Source organism: Hippocampus zosterae, chromosome 18 (genome assembly GCF_025434085.1).
Source record: "Hippocampus zosterae strain Florida chromosome 18, ASM2543408v3, whole genome shotgun sequence".
Classification (NCBI taxonomy): domain Eukaryota; kingdom Metazoa; phylum Chordata; class Actinopteri; order Syngnathiformes; family Syngnathidae; genus Hippocampus; species Hippocampus zosterae.
In genome coordinates this window covers 12,102,821-12,125,435 of record NC_067468.1, presented here as the reverse complement: position 1 = coordinate 12,125,435, position 22,615 = coordinate 12,102,821, and the positions used below count along the sequence as shown (strand labels likewise).

General features: G+C 43.3%; 10 protein-coding genes across 12 annotated transcripts in view; 6 read left to right on the top strand and 4 right to left on the bottom strand.

Annotated features, from left to right (window-relative positions):
- The first annotated feature begins 154 nt into the window (after window positions 1-154).
- Window positions 155-783, top strand: LOC127591511 (late histone H2A.2.2). Its single transcript, XM_052051752.1, has one exon. It carries the CDS (start codon window positions 403-405, stop codon window positions 781-783), a length of 381 nt encoding a protein of 126 aa, XP_051907712.1. The 5' UTR covers window positions 155-402.
- Window positions 784-786: 3 nt separating this feature from the next.
- On the top strand, window positions 787-1,882 carry LOC127591522 (histone H4). Its single transcript, XM_052051763.1, has one exon. It carries the CDS (start codon window positions 1,518-1,520, stop codon window positions 1,827-1,829), a length of 312 nt encoding a protein of 103 aa, XP_051907723.1. The 5' UTR covers window positions 787-1,517; the 3' UTR covers window positions 1,830-1,882.
- Window positions 1,883-3,990: 2,108 nt separating this feature from the next.
- Window positions 3,991-4,589, top strand: LOC127591515 (histone H2B-like). The gene has a single exon (XM_052051755.1). The coding sequence runs from the start codon at window positions 4,051-4,053 to the stop codon at window positions 4,423-4,425; it is 375 nt and encodes a 124-aa protein (XP_051907715.1). The 5' UTR covers window positions 3,991-4,050; the 3' UTR covers window positions 4,426-4,589.
- A 280-nt stretch (window positions 4,590-4,869) lies between these two features.
- LOC127591505 (histone H3-like) lies at window positions 4,870-5,916 on the top strand. Its single transcript, XM_052051746.1, has one exon. The coding sequence runs from the start codon at window positions 5,407-5,409 to the stop codon at window positions 5,815-5,817; it is 411 nt and encodes a 136-aa protein (XP_051907706.1). The 5' UTR covers window positions 4,870-5,406; the 3' UTR covers window positions 5,818-5,916.
- Window positions 5,917-6,390: 474 nt separating this feature from the next.
- Window positions 6,391-7,105, top strand: LOC127591510 (late histone H2A.2.2-like). The gene has a single exon (XM_052051751.1). The coding sequence runs from the start codon at window positions 6,405-6,407 to the stop codon at window positions 6,783-6,785; it is 381 nt and encodes a 126-aa protein (XP_051907711.1). The 5' UTR covers window positions 6,391-6,404; the 3' UTR covers window positions 6,786-7,105.
- Window positions 7,101-8,027, bottom strand: LOC127591518 (histone H4-like). Its single transcript, XM_052051759.1, has one exon. It carries the CDS (start codon window positions 7,902-7,904, stop codon window positions 7,554-7,556), a length of 351 nt encoding a protein of 116 aa, XP_051907719.1. The 5' UTR covers window positions 7,905-8,027; the 3' UTR covers window positions 7,101-7,553.
- A 475-nt stretch (window positions 8,028-8,502) lies between these two features.
- LOC127591513 (late histone H2A.2.2-like) lies at window positions 8,503-9,311 on the bottom strand. The gene has a single exon (XM_052051753.1). It carries the CDS (start codon window positions 9,309-9,311, stop codon window positions 8,931-8,933), a length of 381 nt encoding a protein of 126 aa, XP_051907713.1. The 3' UTR covers window positions 8,503-8,930.
- A 1,209-nt stretch (window positions 9,312-10,520) lies between these two features.
- LOC127591374 (netrin receptor UNC5D-like) overlaps window positions 10,521-22,615 on the top strand; it is a 96,402-nt gene continuing 84,307 nt past the window's right edge. For 2 of the 3 annotated variants that reach the window (XM_052051479.1, XM_052051476.1), the window contains exons 1-2: window positions 10,521-10,644; window positions 19,858-20,012. The gene's annotated coding sequence lies outside the window, so the exon portion shown is untranslated. Of the gene's footprint in view, window positions 10,645-10,934; window positions 11,148-19,857; window positions 20,013-22,615 lie in introns of those variants that run through there. The other variant, XM_052051477.1, reaches the window with a different exon arrangement.
- Window positions 10,534-10,965, bottom strand: LOC127591527 (histone H3-like). The gene has a single exon (XM_052051767.1). It carries the CDS (start codon window positions 10,942-10,944, stop codon window positions 10,534-10,536), a length of 411 nt encoding a protein of 136 aa, XP_051907727.1. The 5' UTR covers window positions 10,945-10,965.
- LOC127591473 (aquaporin-3-like) lies at window positions 13,103-15,966 on the bottom strand. The gene is made up of 6 exons (XM_052051691.1): window positions 15,844-15,966; window positions 15,308-15,434; window positions 14,332-14,469; window positions 14,146-14,264; window positions 13,774-13,991; window positions 13,103-13,289 (listed from the first exon to the last, which is right to left on the bottom strand). Exons 1-6 carry the CDS (start codon window positions 15,949-15,951, stop codon window positions 13,103-13,105), a joined length of 897 nt encoding a protein of 298 aa, XP_051907651.1. The 5' UTR covers window positions 15,952-15,966.

Below are 22,615 nucleotides of genomic sequence, written 5' to 3'. Positions count from 1 at the left end.
AGATTACACATTTGGCTTTAGGTCAATCTGAGTTTCTGAACGCATAAAAACATTTTTGATGACTTAATCTATTCCCTTCTGCTCACTAACTGAAAACCATGTATTTACAGTGATTCATACTTTTTAAACTCACGATGTGTGGAGATTAATATGAAAACGCAAGAGTTATTGCATAATATTGTCCCTAATAGTTCGGTAGAAACAGTTTAGCCCGCCCTGATCATACAGTAAATATACAGTATGAACCAAATACTGTCGAAACAGGAAGTGTGTAGCTCGTTGCTGATTGGACGACCGTTTTCCCGCATCATCTGGCCAATCGCTGAGCAGCACAACTGCTTATAAATACAAAGCGTGTCGCTTCTGAAGCTACATCCAAATTTCAACTCATCAGTAAAAAAAATGTCTGGGCGTGGTAAATCCGCGAAAACCAGGGCGAAGTCCAAGAGTCGTTCATCCCGTGCCGGTCTTCAGTTTCCGGTGGGCCGTGTCCACAGACTGCTGCGTAAAGGTAATTATGCTCAGCGAGTAGGTGCTGGTGCTCCCGTCTACCTGGCGGCTGTACTAGAGTACCTGACTGCCGAGATTCTGGAGCTGGCCGGTAACGCGGCCCGCGACAACAAGAAAACGAGAATCATTCCTCGTCATCTGCAGCTGGCGGTCCGTAACGACGAAGAGCTCAACAAACTCCTTGGCGGAGTCACGATTGCCCAGGGTGGCGTGTTGCCTAACATTCAGGCTGTTCTGCTGCCCAAGAAGACCGAGAAAGCCAAGGCTAAGTAGAGCTATTCGTCATTTCCTGCGCCCCCAAAGGCTCTTTTCAGAGCCACACAACTTGCTCAAAGAGCGTCCATATCTCTTAATTCATACATCTGGAGCTTCGTTGAATGTGATTTGTGATTAAAATATGTGTCTACTTGTAGTAATATATTTCCAAAGCTCATCACTGGCAGTGCATTTAATCGTTTTCTTGCTGTACAGAGCTTACACCCCTCTTACCTACTTCTATCAAGACCTGACCTGACTACTCCTTTGAATGTGAACGATTATGCTCAAAAATCATATTCACTAGAAAACTGAATTGAGCATTATGTTGCTACCCAAGAAGACAGAAGGCCAAGACCAGGTAGAGCTGTCTGACACTTTCTACATTTTGTACTTTATACACATTTCAGTTAATGTAGCACAGATGGCGTTTATTTAACTGCATTTGTTGTATAGTGTTCGGACAACTTCAATAGCACCACAGTGAGACAAATCACCTTCAGGTACAATTGTAGTATACGTAAACGTGTTCATTTCTTAATTAACTTCCATGTTTATGTAATCAACTTTATTTGAAAAACAAAATCGTCGAGTGAAGCGCGACAAAATTCTTTCAGGGATCAAGAAGTGACGAGTGAAGCTCCTCCCCGCAAGATTGCATCCGCTGTTCTCTTTCAGGTCCGCAGTGTTGTAATAAGAGTACCTGCCCTCGGCAGATTCGTTACACGTCACAGTTGAATCTTGTAGAGAACATGTCTGGAAGAGGTAAGGGAGGTAAAGGTCTCGGAAAAGGAGGCGCCAAGCGTCACCGTAAGGTTCTTCGCGACAACATCCAGGGCATCACCAAGCCTGCAATTCGTCGTTTGGCACGCCGCGGAGGGGTCAAGCGTATCTCCGGCCTCATCTACGAGGAAACCCGTGGCGTACTCAAGGTCTTCTTGGAGAACGTCATCCGTGACGCTGTCACCTATACCGAGCACGCCAAAAGAAAGACCGTAACCGCGATGGACGTGGTTTACGCGCTCAAAAGACAAGGACGTACTCTTTATGGATTCGGCGGTTAGACTCATCCTTCGACCAGTCCACCAAACAATCAAAGGTCCTTTTAAGGACCACTCACTACCTCTAACAAGAGTATTCATTCATTATATTGGCAGACATGAACACGTAAACGTATGCATAACAAGCAGTGAACGTTAGCCGGAACTGACTTAATGCGAATTGGCTATGTGCAGAATGCAATCTTAGGACGCCCACAATAAATTCCGTTTGAAATTTATGTTAGCTGTTGTTCAATAAAAAGTAATTGGGCGCTTGGATTACTGTCACCATATTTTCTTAAAACAGATTTATATTTGTGATTTGACGAAGATTTTTTTAAATCAATGTGTACACATGGGGTTCAACAAAGTTATGCGCAACTAAGAACCTATTTTTGTATTACTGCTTTTAAAAATAATTCATAAAGTTTTTATTTCAAATTTTTTAATTTATGTAGCGTTGTTTTGTACTCGTGTTATGTGGCAGAACCTTGGAGTGTTGAGAGACACTATTGTTTGCTAACGGCACACACCGGTACCAATACGACGAAAGAAATAAGGTAGAACTAGATCATTTAATTTTTAATGCACTTTACATTAGACATGTCATCGCACTAAAGAAAATTTTAAAACGATGACTGAAGAGCTTCCTAAAAGAAACTAAAAGGTTGCAGCAAATTAGTAATCTGGAACAAAAATAACATTGCAACGCCAAAAAAATCTAGAGTAGCGTGTATTTTTGTGACATTAATGATGTACTTTCAAGAAATACATTTATTGAAACGTCTCTAAAATAGTGATGTGTCGTTCGCGAACGAACCGGCTCTTTGAAGTGAACGATGGGAGTCGGCTCCCACCTCATCGGGTGCCGGCTCCTCATTGGGGAGCCGGAAGGGGAGGGTTACACACGCACGCACACACACACACACACGCTGCAGTTTAGAGAAGGGGGAGGGGTTAAAGAAGAGAGACACACACAGCAGCACACTGAGCAGCACGCGAACAAGACAGACGAGGAGACGAGAGAGCTAGTTAGTGAAAAAAACAACACGGTGGAAAGTGGAAAGGTGAGAAAATGGATAGGAAACGCAGTGATATATGGACTCATTTCAATTTAATTGATAGTTTAAAGGCAGCATGTAGACTGTGCAAGGTTAAAATATCCCATAGATCAGGCTCCACAAATAACCTGCACAGGCACATCAGAAATATCCACTCATCAGTACAATTTGAAGAGAAAAGACAAGCAAGGGAACCAGCTATTAATGAAGGTGCTAGTGTGTCTCCAACTGTTGCTGCTACTGCAATCTCACAACTGCCTAGATGTACAACCCAGAGCTCTATGAGCCACTTTATGCAAAAAGCTATAAAACCAGCAAAACAGAACACAATTGATGAGGAACTGGGTAAAATGATGGCAAGGGATTTTCATCCATTTTGTGTTGGCTGTGTGTTGTCGCAACATCTGTCCCCTCAGAGAGAATGTTCTCCAAAACAGGGCAAATATTAACAGAGAGGAGAAAGATGATCAACCCCTCAAAGCTGAGGCACTTGGTTTTTCCTCATGCCAATCTTCGCTAAAGACAAGCTAAAACCTTTACCTGGATGCTGCTTTTTTTTCTTTTTGTTTTACAAATTTTAATTTATAATTTGTTGTGTGGTATTCAAAGTTTACTTTTGTTTTACTGCAAATAGTTAAAAGCTTATAAATATACACATTCGGAGATTGGAACTTTTTGACGACCTTGTTTTGAGATGGGTCTTTGTGCTTTGTTTTTATTTTTGTAGCACTCCATGTTGAGTATGTTCAGAAGAATATAAATAAAGCCATATAAATAATAAATATTTGATATAATGTCTATTATTTGCATTAGTACTTCTTTTTATTTTTTATTTTTGGTATTAAATTAATTTAAGCAACAAAAAAACTGAGGAGCCATTTGGGAGCCGAAAAAACCGGCTCTTTATAGGGAGCCGAACTAAAAGAGCCGTCTCTCTAAAAGGAGCCGGAATTCCCATCACTACTCAAAAAAGATCGCGTGCAAATGAAGTTAGCGTGATGGTTGTAGCCGCGCCCCCTTTTTTTAAAAAACGCCTGCGAGTGGAGTGACGCTTTTCAAAGCAGAGTTTCAGCCAATGAACATGTAGCGCTAGCGCAGCAAAATCTACATGAGACGAATATAAATGTACCAAACTCACGAATTCACATTTCAATCGAGTTGCCGATCACTGAACTCCAGTCAACATGCCTGAACCACTGAAGCCCGCCGCCAAGAAAGGTTCCAAGAAAGCCGTCTCAAAGGCAACCAGCAAGACAGGCCAGAAGAAGAGGAAGCCCAGGAAGCAGTCCTATGCCATCTATGTCTACAAGGTACTAAAACAGGTCCACCCGGATACTGGCATCTCTTCGAAGGCAATGAGCATTATGAACTCCTTCGTCAACGATATTTTTGAGCGCATTGCTTCTGAAGCGTCTCGCCTGGCTCACTACAACAAGCGTACCACCATCACATCCAGGGAGATTCAGACTGCTGTGCGTCTCCTGCTACCCGGTGAGCTGGCCAAGCACGCCGTGTCTGAGGGCACCAAGGCCGTCACCAAATATACCAGCTCCAAGTAATCTGCTTCTACAATGTCCTCAACGGCTCTTTTAAGAGCCACCCACATCTCTCAAGGAGTGATTCCGTTTGTTGTCTCTAACTGTGAGCTCAAATTGATGTGTATTAAGGTGTGGCCAAATCGAACTATAAACGAGACACTGTGATTAATAAACATATTTGCACATATTTCGCCTCATGCGGGCACTACGTCCCAAGACCACTTGGTGGCAGCCAAATGTCACAGCTTATCAGGGTAAGAAGACTTTTTTCCCCCCCTTTTAGGGGAAGGAAGCAGGTATTTGGTGACGTCGATGAGCGTACGCCTTTTAAGGCCGTGGCCGCTAGTGTTTGTATTGCTTTTGTACGTTTTAATCGTTTATTCAATAATGAGTTGTTTGCGTTCTAACAAAAGCGAGCACAATAACTCACCAGGAAGGGGGAAAACGAAATACGTTAGAAAATAGCTGGCTTGTGATATGTGAAAGGATCTGAGACATTTGCTCACGCCGAATAAATGTCGTATTAGGCCTATGCACTTTATGTCGACGAATTATTTCGTCATATGTATTTTTTAAATCGTCATGCCCAAGAGACCAAACTGACGCGAATATCGGTGCATCACAAACCGTGGATAGCTGCAGATAGACACATGGCCAACAAATGTTTTTGTGTGCACGTGAAACGTCCAGGAATTACCTCTTTGCTCGAACCCAATGATTGAAACTGTGCAGCTGCGAAGCCCACTTCGACATTACTAGTTAAATGAAATATTGAACTAAAATTTACATATAATTTACTTCCTCGTAACAGATTTCCGGGTATCGGTCAACTCGGAAGTTGTAAGTGGCGATTGGTTTAATTCAAAATCCTTGTGTCCAATACTCGAGCAGCTTCAGCGCGGGCTCATCCCCGTTTCACGAATCAGCGCTGCCGCGTCAGGATATAAATGCGCACTCGCGCTCATCCGACTACTCTTTCGTCCAAAATAACCTAGCGTCAAAATGGCAAGAACTAAGCAGACAGCCCGTAAATCCACCGGTGGAAAAGCTCCGAGGAAGCAGTTGGCTACAAAAGCTGCCCGCAAGAGTGCCCCGGCCACCGGCGGTGTGAAGAAACCTCATCGTTACAGGCCCGGTACCGTGGCCCTTCGCGAGATCCGCCGCTATCAGAAGTCTACCGAATTGCTCATCCGCAAGCTACCCTTCCAGCGATTGGTCAGGGAAATTGCTCAAGATTTCAAAACCGACCTGCGCTTCCAGAGCTCGGCCGTCATGGCGCTTCAGGAGTCCAGTGAGGCCTATCTTGTCGGCCTCTTTGAAGACACCAATCTGTGCGCCATTCACGCCAAGCGGGTCACTATCATGCCCAAAGACATCCAGCTGGCTCGTCGCATCCGCGGAGAGCGAGCTTAAGCTTCCGTTCTAAAACCAAAATGGCTCTTTTAAGAGCCACAATATTTTCATCTGAAAGCTTGTATTCCTAGTAGTTTTATCGCTTTGCAAACTAGTATTGATTTTATCTTAAAACAAATAAGATGAAATGGAAATGTCACACCTTTTCTGCAACCACAACACTTCAGTGTAAAACAATTGAGCTAACTAGTTCTCAATGGCGCTTATTCTGCGCTTGGTTTAGATTTGAATTTCAAATGTCACTTCTCATATAAGCATATCTACATATAATTACTCTTTGGCACTTGCTTCTGTGAGTGCGCCTTCCAACCCCACGAAACTACACTACAGAACGTTGATAGAGAGTGAGGTTCTCTCGGTGATCGATAGTTTAGATGAGTTGAGTTTTGGTGCACCTCAGATCAGGCAAACTTGTCTGAACACGAAACCTTCGAAGCAGGAGGGGCGGCTGCAATTGTAGCTTTTTGCTGATTGGATAACCGCTTCCCCGCACCTCCTGACCAATCATTGAGCAGCTTCGTTGTGTATAAGTGCGCTGCTTCGCGAAAGTGGAAGCATCAAGTCATTGTAATTATTAAAAATTAACTATGTCAGGGCGTGGTAAATCCGCCAAATCTAGGGCAAAGTCCAAGAGTCGTTCCTCCCGTGCAGGTCTTCAGTTTCCGGTGGGTCGTGTCCACAGGCTGCTCCGGAAAGGGAATTATGCCCGACGGATCGGCGGTGGCGCTCCCATCTACCTGGCGGCTGTACTAGAGTACCTGACTGCCGAAATTCTGGAGCTGGCCGGTAACGCGGCCCGCGACAACAAGAAAACGAGAATCATCCCTCGTCATCTGCAGCTGGCTGTCCGTAACGACGAGGAGCTCAACAAACTCCTTGGCGGAGTCACCATTGCCCAGGGTGGCGTGTTGCCCAACATTCAGACTGTTCTGCTGCCCAAGAAGACCGAGAAAGCCAAGGCTAAGTAGAGCTGTTCGTCACTTCCTGCGCCCCCACAAAGGCTCTTTTCAGAGCCACACAACATTCTCAAAGAGAATCTATTCCTCTCAATTCAAATGTTTTAAGCTTTGTCCAATGTGGTATGTAACTATTGTATCTACTCGTAGTGAGGTTTCCAAAAGTCGACACTGGCAGTACTCACTTCTATCAAGAGCATGCCTAACTTCTTTGGTGAGTAAACAATTATCATTTTCAATAGAAAAATCTGAATTGAACATGATGTTGCCGTCATCGAAGGGAGAAGGCCAAGACGAGTTTTCCGTAACACCCACCAAGATACAAGATGCGTGGCCATATACATTTTTAATGGGTATTTCTGACAGCGTTAGGTGCTGAGATGCCAAAACAAACTGGTAAAATTGATATACCTTATATAATTTCCCTATTAAATCTACAGTGTGCTTTAACTGAAATATATGTACCCGATTGAAGTTATTTAGGTATGTGTGTAAAACTAATGGTTAATACTTTTTTCAAAAACGTTACCTTAATCCATTATACACTTTCGTCCAAACATTGTCACAATTCTAAATCAAAATTAAATTTTTGTACAAAATTGATCCCGATCTTTTCAAATACTATTCTTCTCTGGCTGATTGTTTGTTATTGACACCCGGCTGAGTGTCTACTCAACCAAAATCAACAAGGCAAAGGCAATGTGAAAGTTCTTGTTAGTGGTAGTGGATGGTCCTTAAAAGGACCTTTAGTTTGTTTGGTAGATTGGGCGAAGGATAAGTCTAACCGCCGAATCCGTAAAGAGTGCGTCCTTGTCTCTTGAGCGCGTACACCACGTCCATAGCAGTGACGGTCTTTCTCTTGGCGTGCTCGGTATATGTGACAGCATCACGGATGACGTTTTCCAAGAAGACCTTGAGTACGCCACGGGTCTCCTCGTAGATGAGACCGGAGATACGCTTGACCCCTCCGCGGCGTGCCAAACGACGAATTGCAGGCTTGGTGATGCCCTGGATGTTGTCGCGGAGGACCTTACGGTGACGCTTGGCGCCTCCTTTTCCGAGACCTTTACCTCCCTTGCCTCTTCCAGACATGTTCTCAACAAGATTCAAATGTGACGTGTAACGATGCATGACTGCTGAGGGCGGGTACTCTTATTACAAGACTGCGGACCTGAAAGAGAACAGCTGATGCAAGCTTGCGAGGAGGAGCTTCACTCAGCACAACTCAAGTAAGAATGTTGTTTTAAAAGTAAAATCTGACAAACATGGATTTTTCGAGTTAGTGATGAAATCAACACGTATTGTGTACACGTAATTGTCTTTGAAGGAGTTTTCCGCACTGTGGTGTTATTGCAGTTGTCTGAATACTCTATACACCAGATGTAGTTTACATGCGTCAGTTTCATACACAAATTTCACAAAACTTATTTTTCATATTTAAGCACATACAATAGTGAAAACTAATTACAAACACTGCTACGCCTAAAAATGATATGATGATTTAATAAATGTGCTGCAAATTTTCCTTAATTTCTGCCTAAACATCAACATCCACACTCCCTCCTGTCCCTCCTCTCCATTTTTATCTGGAAGTCTCTTCTTGGACATTCCAATAAAGGAATCTCAGTGCATGTTACTTCAAAATTGTTCATTTTATCACAAATGACAATTTCACAAAACATTACACCCAGGTCAAACGACATGAGCCCCCACAAATTATAAACTGAGGTTTTCATTTTTTGGTGTGTATGCAAATACTTGTTCTTCAACTTTCTTCCCTTCAATTTTTGCTGCTGTAAATTGAGAATGTCTCCATTGTGAGTAAGAAAAGAAAACCTTTGTCTCTTAATGTTTGAAAGTCACTTTCAACATTGCACAATAAGATGCTACAGCCTTGCAAAAAAGGCCCTAATTAGTCATTAAATTTATTCCGTGCAAATGCCCTCATGAATATTCAATTCACTTTGAAGGTAGCTGAAAACGAGCTGGGGACTGCATGTCTCTGACCCCCAATCTGTCAGAGAATAACTGCTCTCAATTTAAATGCAGGTGTAAGAGAGGACCACTGATTCTAGAATTAAGGGAAGTTGAACTCTTGAATAAAGTAGGTGGCTCTTAAAAGAGCCTTTTGTGGGATGTAGGAAATTTCAAGCAGGTCTACTTAGCTTTGACCTTATCTGCCTTCTTGGGGAGCAGCACAGCCTGGATGTTGGGCAACACGCCACCCTGAGCAATGGTGACTCCGCCAAGAAGTTTGTTGAGTTCCTCGTCGTTGCGGACCGCCAGCTGAAGATGACGTGGGATGATCCTGGTCTTCTTATTATCGCGGGCAGCATTGCCGGCCAACTCCAAGATCTCAGCAGTCAGGTACTCGAGTACAGCTGCCAGGTATACAGGAGCACCAGCACCAATGCGCTGGGCATAGTTACCTCTGCGTAGCAGTCTAAGGACACGACCGACCGGGAACTGAAGACCGGCACGGGAGGAACGACTCCTTGCCTTCGCCCTAACCTTGCTAGATTTACCACGTCCGGACATTTTTGAAGTTTTTCCACTGCTTGTTAGCGACTTAAAACGCTGCGAAGCATTGTATTTATACACCGTCTAGCTGTTCAGTGATTGGTCAAAAGGTGCGAGAAAACGGTTGTCCAATCAGCAAAAAGCTACAACTGAAACCGCCCTACTGTTTTGTAACTTCCTATTTTTGTGTCTTTTTCGGAGATTACGTCTACAGATAAGTATCCTGAAACGCTCCCATAGACATAAAATGTCTGTTGGACAAATTTTAAGGGTGGCGCAATTGTTTATTCAAATCAGATCATTTTGGTGTAAAAAGGCTTCAAAGAAAACGTTGCACAATAAAAAAATATATGTATATAGATGTATATGTTAATGTAAACGATCGATCACTGAAAAAGCCTCGCTCATGCTCTACTATGTAGAAACCTACTGTAGAGGTTCGAGGTGGGCTGTGGCTCACAACCTCACGAACTTCAAGAACATTCAATCTATAATCACAACACGGCCAACGTAGAAGCAACCAACAAAGTGTACAAGATGAAAAAAAAATACAAGAGCAGGACTTGAGAAAATAAAAGGGGTATTTTAAACATTTAAATTCGGTGCAAGAAGAAAAGGAGAACACGTTATGGAGTTTTAAAGGTGGCACGGTACCGACTAGTTGCACGTCTGTCTCGCAGTACAAAGGTCATGCGCTCGATCCCGGGTCCTGGCCTTCCTGCGTCGCGTCTGTTCTAGTGCCTGTAGGGTTACTGCGGTTTCTTCCCACGTGCGCTAGGTTAACTGACCACTCTATATTGTCCTTAGCCGTGATTGTGAGTGTGAATGGCTATTTGGCTGTGCGCCCCACGATTGGCTGACAAACAAATCAGGGTGTACCCCGCCTACCCCTAAATCGACTGGAATAGATTCCAGCACGGGCGCGACAGTCGCGGGGAGATTACCTTCTCCGATGATTGATGCAATTTAAAAATGGGGAACAAAATAGAGCAACTAAGAATTTGACTAAGTGAAGTATCTGTCGTTTTCTGAGGGATTCAGTTTTGCCGTTTCAGTAAATGGGTGGTAGTGTAGTGACTAACAAAGGCAGTTTCATATTTCGCAACTTTTTTTTAATTATAATAACATAACGGTAGACGTTTATGTGCAAATATGGTAGTTGTGAAATTTATAGAACTAAACACTTTAGTTGAAAATATTGTGGCTCTTAAAAGAGCCTTTGTGTGTGCGAAATGGAAGCTTAAGCCCTCTCTCCACGGATGCGACGAGCCAGCTGGATGTCTTTGGGCATGATGGTGACCCTTTTCGCGTGGATGGCGCACAGATTGGTGTCCTCGAACAGGCCGACAAGGTAAGCCTCACTGGACTCTTGAAGCGCCATGACAGCCGAGCTCTGAAAGCGTAGGTCTGTCTTGAAGTCCTGAGCAATCTCCCTGACCAACCGCTGGAAGGGCAACTTGCGGATCAACAGCTCGGTGGACTTCTGGTAGCGACGGATCTCGCGGAGGGCAACGGTACCGGGCCTGTAGCGATGAGGCTTCTTAACACCGCCAGTGGCCGGAGCACTTTTGCGGGCAGCCTTAGTGGCCAGCTGCTTCCTGGGAGCTTTGCCGCCGGTGGACTTTCGAGCGGTCTGCTTCGTCCTTGCCATCCTGTAACTATATCGAATAGACGTATTTCGGCGACCGCGCGTTTTTATTTGGATGAAACAGCTTTCATTGGTGGGTTTGAGAAGAGTCGGCGCAAAAGTTGCTCGACGATTGGACGAAAGGATTTTGAATTAAACCAATCAACACCTAGATGTGACTAACGTCTTCTGGAGCGGACTGATTCCAGGAAATCCGCTTTGACAATGTAAGTTAGACATGAATTGTGATTGGAATATTTGATTTACTCGAAATTCAGTGAACGTTTCTGGTCAACTTTGTGTCCAACAATGTACTGGGAAGCTAGGACAGTGTTTTTGTACAAGTAATGTTTATTTTGAGTCATGCAAGATAAAAAACGATTCTTCAGAAGTGAAGAATCGTTTTTTTCTGACTGAGTTGGTCAACTCAAAAGTTCTAGTTCTCTGAACTTCAATGTTTCGATTATGTCCAACTTATATATTTTTATATAGTTACTCAAAAGCTTTCACTTCGAGCAACTCAATTGTTCTAAATTTTCTGTTATATTTTCACACCAAGTCACTATTGTCAACTGAATAGAGGAGCGAGGACACTCATACTTCCTGGCTCATGAAAAGAAGTTTGGTCTGACTATTGTCATCATTGTTAACGCGCTTTGCCATGGTTTTCTTAAGAATGAACCGATTATAATTAGTTTCAGATGAGAAGATTTTGCAGCATTAGATTCCGTTCTACTCCCTTACGTGGTTATTGCGCCGAAAGCAGAGAGAATTTGGTCATTTGAATTGGTACTCAAGAGAACACAGATGTCACTTTTCATTTCTGAGAAACAGAATAATAAGTATTTACTATAAAAGTACAGTACCTATGCGTGCAGTTAAACGAGTGACCACTTGGTTGTGCTGTTTCAAATGTTTTATGTGAAGCAGAAAATGCAGGATCTGTGACAGTTTGAAAATGTCATTTCCTTCACCCTTTTCGTGTATGTTCTAAATTCATCCAGGTCGTGGACGCACACACACGTGCGTGCGCGCACACACACACACTTAAAACTCCAGCTTTTATTCAAATTTTTGTGAGAAACCACTTTCGATTGACAACCGATATGACCGCAAAAGGTCACACCAGAGAGGAAGTCCAAATGTCAAACATCACTCTGTGAAGTTTAAACCTTTGTAACACCCAGACAGACTGATCCTCTTCTCCAGACACTGAAAAATGTCACTTCTCGTCACCGGCTGCTCCGAAGGAGGCTTTTCTTGTCATTCCAGCATTTTTCCAAGCAAACAATTGAGACATTTCGTTGCTCTCTGCGCTTTGTCAAATAAAAGATCATGCGTCACGCTCACCAACAGCCACCTGCTGCTCTCTGAACATTTTGGAGAGGATTTGTAAGGTGGCAAATGTCACAATTTGCATGCTACTGACTGAGTGTTTAGTTAATAGTCTGTTAAAAGTGGTGCAGTAAACCCACTCTGATTCGCAAATTGTATTGCTACCGGGATTTACAACTGGCCTAACGGTTAGTAGACGTTCACAAGACGGGCAAGGCTCCTTGTGGGGTTGATCTAAGAGAAAGCAGGGCTTTCTTGCTCATGTGTTGCCTTTTACTGAAATGTGGATTGAGGAGATGTCTAAAATTAGAATAGCTTCATCTAAGTACTTTGTAGTTGAAACCAGATGCACATAAGGTTACAAGCTACCTTTGCTCATGTTGGGTAATAAGATGTCACTAGCAGAACTTCCAGTCATGTTTTCTTGTGTTGTCATGTTGGAATCAGTCAGTTTTCCTCACCATCTGGCTATTTTCCCAGTGGAAGTAATGGATCACCTTTGTTACTGCTAAATATGTTTTCTCGCGTACACGGAGCAAAATTGGCCCATCTGTAGTCGGGTTAATCGCCATTATCTTGTTTATGTGACACCATTAGCATTGTGGCTAATAAATTGCTGCCGTTGATTACAGTGTGTACTTCTTGTCTAAATGGACTTGATCCATGACACACCAAAACAAATTTACCCGTACTGATCAAAAACCAAGACACTGCTAAAACCAAAAGACCTAAATTTGCCAAAACCAGTTAGCTGTAGCTATACTAGTCAAACGTGGCATTTGAAGAAGACAAAAAGAGAAAAAATACAGAAAATGTTGTTATCTGTGACATTACATGAACCTACAATTCAAGCGTCTTCTTCATTGGCTGAAACACTGGCCAGTTTGAGTTGTTCCCCCTCGCGTCCTTCTCGATTCCTCTCTGGCTCGTCCTTGCTGTGATGGCATCCGATCATTAGCTGGTACACCATCACTGCCACCATGGCACCCACAAACGGGGCAGTGATGGGCACGACGGACCAATAGGCGTTCACTCTGCAAGACAGAACAATGTGTCATTTTATGCGAGCATTACATACCTGAATAATGAAAAGTAACATGACTTAAAAGATAAAATACAGATACGCAGGCACACATAGACACACCACTACATAACAACATGATTTAAAGACCCTGCAAGTTGAAATCCAAGATTATAAATATATTTTACCTATTTGAAGTTCATTGTAACAAATGTGCAAAGACTAAAAAATATGTACTGAATTTGGAGCCACAGCATAAAATAGTTTTTTTTTTCCATTTCAGTTTTCCTCATTTTTGCGGGGTGGCGAATATTACGAAAGAACTTGACCAGTTTTTTTTTCGCATCAGTGTATCTGGCACAACTGCGAGTTACTTAGATGTTCCCAGGCTCAATTGTACCACTACAGTATCCTGTTAGCTAGCTACGACTAGATATGCCTCACCCCAAAAATGCAATTTTCCTGGATGCCCCCCCCCCCCAAAAAAAAAAACTCACGTGAAAACCTCGAGTCCCCATCCTGCTATGGCAGTGAAGAGGCGAGGTCCAAGGTCCCAGGCGGGGTTGATGGCGTAGCCAGCATTGAATCCCATGGTCAGGCCGATGACGGTCACCACCAAGCCCACAGGGAAAGCTTCCCGTCCAGGCGGGACTGAATCATTGCGAGGGTCTATGATGGCGAGGACACCTATAACCAGTGCTGTGGTTCCGATAACCTAAACCACAAGCAATTTACAATAGTTAATGTTTCGTGTGAGTGCGGTCAGGGTTTAGTTTAGGTTTCAATTTGTGTTAGTTGGGTTAACGTTCTGATACTTAGGGTGAGCATTTGGGTGTGAGGTTCAAGTATTCTTGGACAGACTTTCTCACCTGGTCCATAAATCCATTGAGCACAGAGAGATGTTTCGAAGGATATGTGGCAAAAATCCCAGCGGTGGCATTCTTTCCGACCACGAGCAACTCCCCGTGGCCAAACTCCCGTATAGCATCTGGCGGATTCAAAAATACTTGGTTGTTGATATTTGCCCATTTCAGCATCATGGATGGAAATCTTACCCAAGTAAAGACAATATATGATGGCGGCAGCCAGGAATGCGCCCAATGTCTGGAAAAAGAAGAACCATGGCAACTTCCTCCAGGGCTCCCGGCCAAGCAAACACAATGCAAAGGTCACAGCGGGGTTCAGATGGCCACCTAGGAGTGTGAAGATTATTGTGAATATTATTCAGAATACTGTGTTTTGACTAGTGGGGGCACATGGAACATATTATTGCAAAGACAGTGTTTGCTTTAAGTTCCCCTTTTAAGTACAGCAACTTCTCACCACTGTTACCGAGTTGCTTTGGCATGCTGGCTCCCTGACTCACACGTTCTATATTGGACGGCAGAGACATTTCTGCCGTGTTAATTGCGAGGCTGCTAGCAGGGAAAACAAGTCGTTAGTGGATGTCGGCGTGCTAACAAACCTTTTGTGGTGTTTGACGAAAGGACCGCTCGAACCACCGTGTTCCTTTCAATTACCTGCTGCATCGTTTTCACCATGAAAGTGATAAGCGACGCGTCTTTCAAACTCCCCGTTCCTTCCTCCATCAAGGAGGTAAATACTGCACTTCACGTAACTGCCAGTTAGTTATACTTTGCTGGTATTTTGCGCGCCGTCAAGCCGTCGTTGATAATGACTCACTGCAGCCACACGGCGGGGCGGGGGCGAAGCCTCGGGGAAGTGAGTGACGACGATGCTAATGTAATGTCTACCTCGTTTCTTGATGGCCCGCTGCTTCAACAGCTCCTGCACCACAAGTAGCCATGGTAACGTGCCAGGTAACCCCACCAGGAAGCGAAGACCAGAACTTTGCCCAAGTCATGTGACCCCAATATGCCCTGTTCATATGACTTTGTCTTATGACCAATCCTACCCACCTAAACCACAAACCTTGACCCCTTTTGCTCATCGCTGTCTTCTAAGATAACTATTAAGCGCTAAGCTTGTCGACACTTTAGAGTTTCAAAAGCAAACTTGGGGAGCTCTCACCCGAGATGGGGCCGCTGACCAGGACGCCCAGCGCAACGCCGCCTCCCACCGCAAAGTTGACAGAGAGGAATGTCCCATGGGAACCGGCACTCAGTATCCACTGTGCCACCCCACCACAAGAAAAGGTCTGCACGGAGAAGGGAAAACACCTTTTGGACTTTTTATTTGGGGGAGGAAAAAAAATCACAATGATATTTTGATGTGTTCCATTTTGGATGCTTCATCATGTCGTAAATGTAAAAGCGCATACCTCAAACTGTGCTTATTAGTTTAATTTATGGTTAGAAGCCAAGGCGTTAGCTGCAGTATTTCACCTTTTCATCGTCTAATGTTTGTGTGGACTTGAAACCTTCATTTTAAATATTATTATCCCTAGCTTGAAGACCCAATTTGTTGCTGAATAATCCAAAGTATGGACTTGCCCATTAACCCTCCACGCAGTAGATTGCAACCTTTGAATTAAAATTTCATCCCCGAGCTCATGTTCTCGCCCAATTAACGCGACCTCTCGCCATGCCGCGTTGCTTGCCACTCACCACCAGGATTAGCGTCCCGAGGCATTCGGCCAGGCCCTGGCGAAGGAGCCGGTTTGTGGTCCGGAAGGTCCCGTCCAGTTTCCGCAGAGCGTCCTTTTGTCTGCCCATAATTCAAGCGGCGCTAACTGCCGGTTTAACGCTGCGAAAAGTGCATCAGGCGATATGTTGCCAGTCAACATGAGGACTCATTGTTGCATATGCAAAGCACTCGCTCCATTAATGGTTGACTACCGGTATGTTTATGTGTTGAGCGTAAGCTGCATCCGCCTGGCAGCAGTCATCAATAATGACAACCGTAATAAAAAAAATAAAAAATAAAAAAAGATCGGTCATGAGACCAACTTATGAAAGGACAGACTAATAGACATTTATCCCACTCAGACCATTGAAATGTTTCGGGGGGTTTTCCACCACGGTTAAATGCAATCTCAGCTTCCGGTGACCTTAGACACGTTTTATGACGGTTTTACTATTATTGTTTATTTGGTTAGTGAATGTATAATCTTAATGACCCCGTGTGCAAAGATATGCTTGTTGTGTAGATTAGACATCTGTTTTTGTATCTGGTTACAGGGCAATGTTTCAAGTCATTTTTTCGCATTCTTAACTCATTCACTACCGCGGACGTTTACATTTATCAACTGGAGTCCAACCGTTCAGTGCCAGCAGAGAATATATTTGTCAAGTAGGTCAATATAAACCTACAACAAAGGGACTCAAGTGTTGTGTATTAAAAAAAAACGACCTTATGCTAACACACAATGCAAAACACCTCTGATGGGCTAACGATAACCTTTAAAATCTAAGTTGAATAAAAATAAATATTTAAAATGAGCTGAAGCATTAAATGAAACGAGTTGAGTTAAGTTACCGGTACATATAACTGTATTGTACCATATGGGATGCGACGAAAAAGAACTTTTGTGTGCCACTAGATTACAGAACATTTTTTGTGGCCTTTTTTGGGACGGCTAGAACGGATTGATGGCATTTGCATTCATTCCAATGGGGGAAGACGATTCAAATGTACTTATTTAAAACCCTTGATCATAAACCCCCAACACTTGTTAAATCAAAAAAGCCTTACCTAGCCTTGAAACCCTACTTTTCAACCTTTAATTTGAACATGGCGTTTATCCAAATGGACACACTGAGTTGCATGGTCAGGTATCGTGTGTGTGTGTGTGTGTGTGGGAAATGAGGTGTACAGGTTTGGCTCACCTCGTTGATTAAAGTGTTAATTTGTGAAAAAGACCATAAAGAGGTGTAACATTTCACCTTGTTGTAACATTCAACCCTTTATCGCCGTGTTTATGTGTGTGCGTGCGCGCGCTCACGTGTGTAGTTGCGCGTGTGTGTAATTCTGCGTTATCAGCGTCTCCGAGGGCGGCGTAATGAAGATATTCTCACTGTTGCCTATTAGAGGCGAGACAGCGGCGTGTTGATGCTTTATCGTCAAGGTTAGCTTGTACGCACACATCCATACAGTTGAGCAAGATGCACAGCAAAAAAAAAAAAAAAATCATAATAATAAATAAATAAATAATAGTAAGCACAACCTTCATCTGCATATTCATAAGGCTGCTGATTTATTTACTGATCGAGTCATGCGGCGTGTTGTGCGCTCACCTTGTTGTTTTGCACGGGTGAGCTTGTTGTGAAATGTCACGGTGAGCGAGACGTGTTAATAGAAGTGACATTTCAACTCGCATTATTATTTAAATTCATCCTATTTGCAGACGTATGCGGTTGACTATGAAAAGGTTCCGGGAAATGGAGCTATGTAGATATTTTTTTCCGTTTCTTTGTTCCTTTCCTCGCAATGGTTTTAGTCAGCCTGGCTTGAAATATTTTTTTTTTCAAACCCTACCTTTTGCTGCAAACCCTACTTTAAAACTATAACTCCTAGTCTGAATCACAAACAGACTTGAAACTCTGATTTGAAATCATTCTTGTCCTAAATAATCGGACAACAATTTCTTTGTATAAATATATAAACAAGTGCTCCAGTGCACTAATTTATTATTATTGGAGTCATTTCTTTCCCCAACACCTTCCCTTCCTACTTCTACCAAAACTTTTTTGTTTTTATTATTAACTAGTCTTGGACGGGGCGGCCCGGTAGTCCAGTGGTTAGCACGTCGGCTTCACAGTGCAGAGGTACTGGGTTCGATTCCAGCTCTGGCCTCCCTGTGTGGAGTTTGCATGTTCTCCCCGGGCCTGCGTGGGTTTTCTCCGGGTGCTCCGGTTTCCTCCCACATTCCAAAAATATGCATGGCATGCTGATTGAACACTCCAAATTGTCCCTAGGTGTGAGTGTGGGCGTGGATGGTTGTTCGTCTCTGTGTGCCCTGCGATTGGCTGGCAACCGATTCAGGGTGTACCCCGCCTACTGCCCGGAGACAGCTGGGATAGGCTCCAGCACCCCCCGCAACCCTAGTGAGGATCAAGCGGTTAGGAAGATGAATGAATGAATGAATAGTCTTGGACGCTGTGTCAAATGTCATTTTCAGTCATTGTAAATCTCAGGTTGGTAAACCACTGTAATGACTAACAGATCCCTGGAAACGGCAGCATTGCATTACTTTGTACTTCAGATCAGCATTGCTTTTGAGTAGAGGTTAAAGATTAGGTGTTTAATCTTGGCTTTCCACGTCGATTATGATGGAGGAAAATGACAACATGTTGGAAGTCGGACAGGTTTAGGCAACTCATAATCGAACAGAGTAGGTATATGTCTGGTACAGGCAGAGTAAGTGTTCACGATCGTGAGATAAGATGTTGCACTTTGTAGTTTTTTTTTTTAATCCTAATAGAATGAGCATCAATTATTTGCGGAAATTTTGCAAATCACGATCGGGTCCGCAAATAGTTTGGTTTACTTTGTGTATATCTTTTGTTACACCAGTCCCGCATCTTTTCTGACACGCCCCAAACTATTGTATGTCTGTGCCTTTCATTCAGCTGTTTGGTCGCCCTCTAGTGCGATTAGAAATAATGTATGTTCCCTTTTCATAAGCGACGTGCACTTTTCTACATTCTACCCACACTGGACCTTCCGATTAAATTCCAAGGCCATCGTGCAAAAGATAAATCGATGAATTGATTTTGCGAAATAAAAAATAAATAATGCATAATAACGCTGCTTAAAGGCGGAACTGATCATCTTTCCTCTTTAAAAATGAAGCACGCCCCCGCCGATGATTTATATTTTATATTGCCACGCCGGATGCATAAAACATGGCGTCGTGCGTGCCTGTCAAAGGTTACCATTAGTTCAGTATGAACAGGGAACAGTGTGTCATTTCGCTCCTTTGACGTGGCAAATATAAATTAAATAATACAATTACGAAAGTGGGATTTCAATAATGGAGCTGGCACAGAATACACGCTAACTGATGAGATGTTGGCCGTCGTACCTCATCGTGTATGCGCCCACAGGCCCGCATATCCACTACATTAAAGCTTCGGCGTGGGCTCATAAAACCAGCCGAGTGTCAGCTATGATGTCGATGCGTCAGTCAGTCGTTAACGTGTCTTACTAGTTATAATAAATCTGCGTAATGTTAGGCGGACATCTTTTGTCTCCATCCGCATAACAGTGTTTGACTTTTATGTCCACTCCAACACATATTTTGGTTCATTTTATTTGTGCATGTCCACGGCGCGGGGACGGGGGGATGGGGGGTTCTTCAAACTTACCATTTATGTTTACAAATGTCTTAAAACTGCACATCGTTGAAGTTGGGGTAAGCACGTACATTAGGTCCAGCGAAAACGAAATTGCCATTGATGTTTCTTGTCATTGATTTTTACAGTGTTTTAAAACCTTGAACTCTGACCTTTATGGAAACATGACTGTTAGGTTCGTTGAGGACTTGTCTTTGATTTTTCTGTGTATTTGGTTCTTAAACTTGTCTTTGTCTTAATTAAATACTTGAAAATGTGTTCATTTGGACCGGAGACAAAGTTCTTCCTGGTAAACAGTCAAATTTTTCACATTTTGTTCATCAGAGACACGAGAGTTTGACCTCAGTGGGACTCCTGCCTCGTCGCTATTGTTGGGACACGGCCACGCAAAGTGAAGTCGATTGATTCTTTGTGAGCAGTGAGGATGAGGAGCGAGGAAGAGCTGAGCGAGCATCTGACAGCCGCCATCCATCAATGTCGTGAGTTGACACCGCAATGATGACAAACCCACGCCTTTTTTCCAACATGTGGCATTTTTTTTGGGGGGGGGGGTGTTCGTAAGTTTTCGAAAAAGCTCATCTGCAAACAATAGTTCGCGTAATCGCGCTAACGTGGGGCAAAACGCCACGATGACGGTAAATTTATCGGAAAAGCATCGCCTCAATGTTCTCCTCTTGGAGGCTTGCAGTGAAGTTTCATTTTCCCTTGTGAGGATAAAGCAGTTCAAAAAATGGATGATGGATGAATATTTCCAAATGCATTCATTTATACATTTCTTTTCTCAAGTTAACCCTTTCAGTGACAGCGGTCACGACAGTGGACAGCTTACCATGTTATCAGGTTACATTTCTTGACTGGTTTATTCCACGTTCAAGTCTCACGTTCTACATTTCAGTCCCTGAATTCATTCGGTAGCATTTCAGATAAGCGTCAGCTCTCCAGCATTCACGAGCAATTTCTGCCCAAATTGCATTCTCTCGTTTTTATCCAAAGTGCCGGTGAAATCGACTCACTTGGCACGCGTGTCTCAATTACAACATGTGCCATCTGCTCGAACATGCAGTAAATATCAACTCGACGATTGCCTTCATCGCTGGCAAACGAGTTCACGACATTTAAGAGCTTGGCGTGGTTTGCCTCAAATCAATCCGCTCTTCATCCTTGAACGTGTAGTTGCCGGCGACAAATAGTCTTCAGCGAGGAACCTCATCTTGCACGCAGAGCAACAAACCCCTCCGAGTGATGGATGATGTGAAAAGCCTTCCTGCGGATAATTGTTAGCAAACAGCAGATGTTTTACTGGCGAATGTGGAAAACACAAGAGAAATTAGGTGGTTTATGACTCTCTCTGAGGCCCCCGCTCATTAGCAGCGACATCGACAAAACCAGAAAGGCAACCGGAGACTAAAATCGCAGTTAATAAAGACACATGTGACGTGTGTCTTTGGTGTTTCCATAAGGGAGCACGTTAGATTGATAACGTCAAATAAAGACGGGGATTTTAGTTTTCACATTTTTGCTTTAGGTTCAATGAAGACTAAACTGTTTACGTCTACAAAAGCCCCTACCTTAGCTTTGTTGACGACTAAATTGCCTTTAATGTTTACAAAAAGAACATAATTGAAGAGTCCAACATTGTTTTTAAATTTGTACAATACGAGCCTTACTTTTCACCACATTTTACTGCGACTGTGTCTTTTCAAATACGAGCGCTTTTCTTTTTCTTTTTTTTAATGTATTTTTTATTTTCTCCTATGGGCTACGGAATAAAATCTCTCATTAAAAACGAGGGACAAAAATCTCATTGAAGTGACAAAGAAGTCACCTAGCCTTTGTAGCAAAGCTAATTAGCGCTTATCACTCACTTCCGGGTGCATTTCCCCGCTGAACGTTTAGAACTTTGTTTCCAAAGGTGCTCGTCGCAGTTGATGTTTTCTTTTTGTGTGTGAAAGGCTCGCGCTCAACAAACGCTAGCGCCTGGCCAATAAGCAGCTGGAGCTGTATCTGTAGCAAATTAGCGATGTGTCGCAGTTAGCGGTGTGTTCTTGTCACGCTATGTTAAGAGTTGTGTTACATTTCCTCTCTTCGCGTGCTAATGTTAGCATCCGTACTTGTGTCTGTCTCACAAGCGGAAACCTTGGAATTCAATTTCACAGTTAGTCAATTTGTTGTCCTTTTTGCAGGAAAAACACTCCAACGGAAACAAAAGGTAGCACCCCTCGTTTGGCTAATTAGCAGCAGGAGTTAACTGCAAAAAAAAAAGAACATATACTGTAAATAAAACTGTTTCAACATAGTCAGGGTACCTTTGTTCAATTCTAGTGTGTGCTAAATGTGTGATGAGTGCTTAACAATTTCGTACACTTTTATTTCTTCCCTACACATGCAAATGTTAGCTGCTAGCATCTGTTTCATCCCCCCCAGACAACCAGGTGCTCTGAATCCGAAGGAACGAAGTCATTTCAGGGTGTAAGCTTAGCTCGAATTATGGTGGATAAGCGCTCACGTTCAAATTCTTATGTGCCAATTAATGACATCCTAGTTCTGAGCCTTTGCGAGTTTTCAGCAATTATGTTCAAAAACAAATCTCAGAACTCATTTTCCAGTGTTATTGGATTGTGAGTACTTTAGCCAAATCTGCCTACAAAGTTTATCGTGACATCAAAGACATTTTAGGTCAATATAGGAATTTAATTGGAAAGCTGAATAGTCGTAACTTTTCTGAGTAGTGTGTGCGTGTGTGTGTGTGTATATATCGATGCTTGTGAGTATGTGTGGTCCATCCCTACCTAAACAAACACAAAAAAGAAAGCAGAGAGAATCAAATCAAATCCCAAGCAGGTAACTTGCGAAGGCAACCGTGCAAGGAAGGCCGAGCTGGACCGTTGTGCTAACCGGCCCGCCGCAGAACTGAACACAACTGGCCCAGATAAGCAGGTTGAGGGAGGGGACGGAAAGTGGAATATCTGTTCCATAAAATATGAGTTTTGCCGCACAGCCTCCCGCTCCAACTTATCAGCCGCGGGGCACTGGAGCATTGTGTCTCATCACTCCCCGGTTCTGGCAATGCAGGCCAAAACCC